At 44.2% G+C, this 5,000-nt stretch overlaps 1 protein-coding gene across 2 annotated transcripts in view; it reads left to right on the top strand.

Annotated features, from left to right (window-relative positions):
* The window catches only part of LOC128700371 (gonadotropin-releasing hormone receptor), a 71,907-nt gene that overhangs the window by 43,308 nt on the left and 23,599 nt on the right, over positions 1–5,000 (top strand). For both annotated transcript variants that reach the window (XM_053793531.2, XM_053793532.2), the window contains exon 4: positions 4,942–5,000. This exon is cut by the window's right edge and continues 146 nt beyond it. In XM_053793531.2, coding sequence (XP_053649506.2) covers positions 4,942–5,000 — 59 coding nt within the window. The remainder of the gene's footprint in view (positions 1–4,941) is intronic.

The raw sequence follows: 5,000 nt of genomic DNA, 5'->3' as shown, positions 1-5,000 counted from the left end.
CTGTGAGAAACTCTACGTTGGAGAAACTGCCATAGATGGAGACACATGTAATAACACAAACATGGATGCTATATGAACAATCTCAATGCTCTTCATCTTCATCATCTTTATCTTCTTCAAACTTTCCATATTTCCCCCTTGTCACACTAAAAATGATTCTCTCTCGGACAAATATATAGGAAATATAACAAAAACATACACAGTTTTGAAACCCACGTGAAAATAAAAAAAACCAAACCAATCAACACGCAATGGGCTTAAATCGTTCTCAAATCCAACTTTCTACCTGATTCCCGTAACCAAATTGACAAAAAAATTAACTTTGATGGGGAATTAAAAAGTTAACTTTGATGGGAGAATCATTCACAAATATTCCACAACGCTGGTCAAAGCGATATTAAAACGTCGCTTAAACGGACCAGTATGTAAACACGGCGAAATGTCCTTCATTGCCCAGAGCCAATGTAACCAGAGGCCACTAATAAAATTAGGGGTCTTTATAACCGAATTCAGAAAATTTGTGTCGAAATTATTGTCAGTATTCACCAGGCGTTTGTGGAGTGTCGTTAACGTAGACTCAGTAATAGTAGCAGTAACAATAGTTGTAGTAATAGTAGTAGTAGTAGTAGTAGTAATAGTAGTAGTAGTAGTAGTAGTAGTAGTAGTAGTAATAGTAGTAGTAGTAGTAATGGTAGAAGTAGTAGTAGTAGTAGTAATAGTAGTAGTAATAGTAGTAATAGCAGTAGTAGTAGTAGTAGTAATAGTAGTAGTAATAGTAGTAGTAGTAGTAGTAGTAGTAATAGTAGTAGTAATAGTAGTAGTAGTAGTAGTAGTAGTAGTAGTAGTAATAGTAGTAGTAATAGTAGTAGTAATAGTAGTAGTAGTAGTAGTAGTAGTAGTAATAGTAGTAGTAATAGTAGTAGTAGTAGTAGCAGTAGTAGTAGTAGTAATAGTAGTAGTAATAGTAGTAGTAGTAATAGTAGTAGTAGTAGCAGCAGTAGTAGTAGTAGTAATAGTAGTAGTAATAGTAGAAGTAGCATTAGTAGAAGTAACAGTAATAATAAAAGAAGTAGCAGTGGTAGAAGTAGCAGCAACAGCAGCAGTAGTAGTAGTAGTAGTTGTTGTAGTAGTTGTTGTAGTAGTTGTAGTAGTAGTAGTAGTAGTAGTAGTAGTAGTAGTAGTTGTTGTAGTAGTTGTTGTAGTAGTTGTAGTAGTAGTAGTAGTAGTAGTAGTAGTAGTAGTAGTAGTAGTAGTAGTAGTAGTTGTTGTAGTAGTTGTAGTAGTAGTAGTAGTAGTAGTAGTAGTAGTTGTTGTAGTAGTTGTAGTAGTAGTAGTAGTAGTAGTAGTAGTAGTAGTAGTAGTAGTAGTAGTAGTAGTAGTAGTAGTTGTTGTAGTAGTTGTAGTAGTAGTAGTAGTAGTAGTAGTAGTAGTAGTTGTTGTAGTAGTTGTTGGAGTAGTTGTAGTAGTAGTAGTAGTAGTAGTAGTAGTAGTAGTAGTAGTAGTAGTAGTAGTAGTAGTAGTAGTAGTAGTAGTTGTTGTAGTAGTTGTTGGAGTAGTTGTAGTAGTAGTAGTAGTAGTCCAAATTCATATATTTTTTTTAAAACATCCATGTTGGCTTTTCAGTAAATGGAGATTCCTGCTCACCCATTGTTTTCCAGCCTTAAATGTTGACAGAGAGGGTGGGTGAGGGTGGGTGAGGGTGGGTGAGGGTGGGTGAAGGTGGGTGAAGGTGGGTGAAGGTGGGTGAAGGTGGGTGAAGGTGGGTGAGGGTGGGTGAGGGTGGGTGAGGGTGGGTGAAGGTGGGTGAAGGTGGGTGAAGGTGGGTGAAGGTGGGTGAGGGTGGGTGAGGGTGGGTGAAGGTGGGTGAAGGTGGGTGAAGGTGGGTGAAGGTGGGTGAAGGTGGGTGAAGGTGGGTGAGGGTGGGTGAGGGTGGGTGAGGGTGGGTGAAGGTGGGTGAAGGTAGGTGAGGGTGGGTGAGGGTGGGTGAAGGTGGGTGAGGGTGGATGAGGGTGGGTGAGGGTGGGTGAGGGTGGGTGAAGGTGGGTGAAGGTGGGTGAAGGTGGGTGAAGGTGAGTGAAGGTGGGTGAGGGTGAGTGAGGGTGGGTGAGGGTGGGTGAAGGTGGGTGAAGGTGGGTGAGGGTGGGTGAGGGTGGGTGAAGGTGGGTGAAGGTGGGTGAAGGTGGGTGATGGTGGGTGATGGTTGGTGAGGGTGGGTGAGGGTGGGTGAAGGTGGGTGAAGGTGGGTGAAGGTAGGTGAGGGTAGGTGAGGGTGGGTGAGGGTGGGTGAAGGTGGGTGAAGGTGGGTGAGGGTGGGTGAGGGTGGGTGAGGGTGGGTGAAGGTGGGTGAGGGTGGGTGAAGGTGGGTGAAGGTGGGTGAAGGTGGGTGAAGGTGGGTGAGGGTGGGTGAAGGTGGGTGTAGGTGGGTGAGGGTGGGTGAAGGTGGGTGAGGGTGGGTGAAGGTGGGGGAGGGTGGGTGAAGGTGGGTGATGGTGGGTGAAGGTGGGTGATGGTGGTTGAGGGTGGGTGAGGGGTGGGTGAGGGTGGGTGAGGGTGGGTGAGGGTGGGTGAAGGTGGGTGAAGGTGGGTGAGGGTGGGTGAAGGTGGGTGTAGGTGGGTGAGGGTGGGTGTGGGTGGGTGAAGGTGGGTGAAGGTGGGTGAGGGTGGGTGAAGGTGGGTGAGGGTGGGTGAGGGAGGGTGAGGGTGGGTGAGGGTGGGTGAGGGTGGGTGAAGGTATGTGAGGGTGGATGAGGATGGGTGAGGGTGGATGAGGGTGGGTGAGGGTGGGTGAGGGTGGGTGAAGGTATGTGAGGGTGGATGAGGGTGGGTGAGGGAGGGATCGGAGGGATGAGAACTTTCAGCTATGCTATCCTGACCTCAGTTATCTAGACAGAGACACCAGTGGCTAGCTGGCAGATAGTTCCTCTCAGCAGCAAGCTTCGATACGGGAAGAAATGAACCTGCACCCGAAACAACCTCTAAAAGTGACAACATTTAGCTCTGTTGAGCTTTATCAACTTCGATAAAGCTCCACACAGAGCGAAACGTCTTTTCATTACTGTGCATCCGGTGTCGACATAGATGTAAAATCTCTTCTATGCCTTTTCTTAGTACACTCTCATTCCAGCATCCATACCTCACTCCTCCTTTACGCAACTCTCACCTCCTTCTACCTTTCCCTTCCTCCTTTCTACTCTCCCTCCCTCCCTCGCATGTGAGGTGCGAGAAATTAACCCATCAATTGAACCATTACACTGATGAACCCTCGGTAAAAACCTCTAAATGAGCCTTTAATGCTGGCCGTTTTTCAAAAGTTTCCAGGTAAGCCCTTTCCAAAATATTCAACACCGTAATTTATCTATAACTGTGTGAAGGGAAACTGGGAACAGGAAACAGACGATATATGCCCCTTCATAATCAGTTGGTGTGGTTGGTGTCACCCACCCTACCCTACTCCTTTCTCCTGTTGCTTCTCTTCCAACATTGCATAGTTCCTGATGACGCATTGAGACTTCTTACTACAAAAATTAACCCGTTCACATGTAAATACATAGCTAAATAGAATAAGAAAATAAGTTTGTTTTTTCCCAGAAAATCTGTCTTAATGTTAGTCTTGGCATATCCCTCGGACACTGGTACAGTGTTACAGTAATAACCTTAGTGTTGCAGGGGAGACCGGTACATTGGTGATGTACTACAGTGATACAGTGGCACTGTATAGTGGTGAAGTGATATTGTGTAGTGGTACAGTGGCACTGTATAGTGATACATTGTATATTACAGATGTAGAATAGAAGTCCCGACACCATAGCTGGAACAATTAAATCTAACTCACAAACTGGAGATGAAGCTCGGCGATGTTTCGGTCCGTACTGGACCATGGTCAAAACCCGACTTGACAGTGCTTCAGAACGGACTGAAACGTTGTCTAATTTCATCTAGAAACTGTGGCTTTATATATAAATTATAGTCACCAAAACAGTTACTAGCAGTATTCCGTGTATATTACAGCCAGAGATTATTTCCCTTAATTAATATTTTTTTTGGGTATAAACCTTGGTAATAAATACCGACAAGTTGGTTTAGAAAGACACGTAAGCAAACACTATAACATATTTATTAGAAAACGTTTCGGTCCTGGGACCTTGATCACGGTCCCAGGACCGAAACGTTTTCTAATAAATATGTTATAGTGTTTGCTTACGTGTCTTTCTAAACCAATATTTTTTTTGCTGATTTCTTGCATACGGCTGTCTAAAAAAAATTGCATTCGCCTTTTTCTATATTTCTTAGCATCGTTTTTTCAGTGGACACCTCTCTTACATTATATAATTTATATCAGTTCGTTCTTTCTTGTGATGCTTCTCTTAAGATACGTGACAAAAATAATGATTTTGGTTTAGGTACTGTATCCGTCAGTAGCGACCTCTCGTCTTCTTCCCCAGAGAATTATAATCTAGCAGCAATAAGCTTTCTTTTCCTTCAGAGCGTCATCTTTCAGTAGTAGTGACGATCCTTGCCTCCTAGTGCGTCATTTTCCAGCATTAAAGGACTTTCTTCCTCCCCAAAGAATTATATTCTAGCAGTAATGACGTATTTTCTTCCCCAAGCGTCATCTTCCAGCAGTAGTGATCTTTCTTCCCCGCTAGTGCATCGTTTTCCAGCAGTGAAGGACCTTTTTCCTCCCCCCAAAAATTACATTCCAGCAGTAATGACTTTCCTTCCTACAGCGTCATCTTCCAGCAACAGCGACCTTTCTTGTCCTCTAGGGCGTCATTTTCCAGCATTAAAGAACTTTCTTCCTCCCTCAGAGAATTACATTCCAGCAGTAATGACTGTCCCCTCCCCGGAACACCATCTTCCAGCACCAATAACAAACTCTCGGAGCCTCACTCTCTCCCAGAAAATCACACTGCATCAGTAATAAGTTCCCTACTCCTGCAGAGCGTGATCTTCCACGTGGACACGCATCCAGTGTTCCAGAACTTCAAGCAGTGCGTGAC

This window comes from Cherax quadricarinatus, chromosome 71, assembly GCF_038502225.1.
Source record: "Cherax quadricarinatus isolate ZL_2023a chromosome 71, ASM3850222v1, whole genome shotgun sequence".
NCBI classification, from domain to species: Eukaryota; Metazoa; Arthropoda; class Malacostraca; order Decapoda; family Parastacidae; genus Cherax; species Cherax quadricarinatus.
This window is presented reverse-complemented; position numbering and strand designations above follow the sequence as displayed.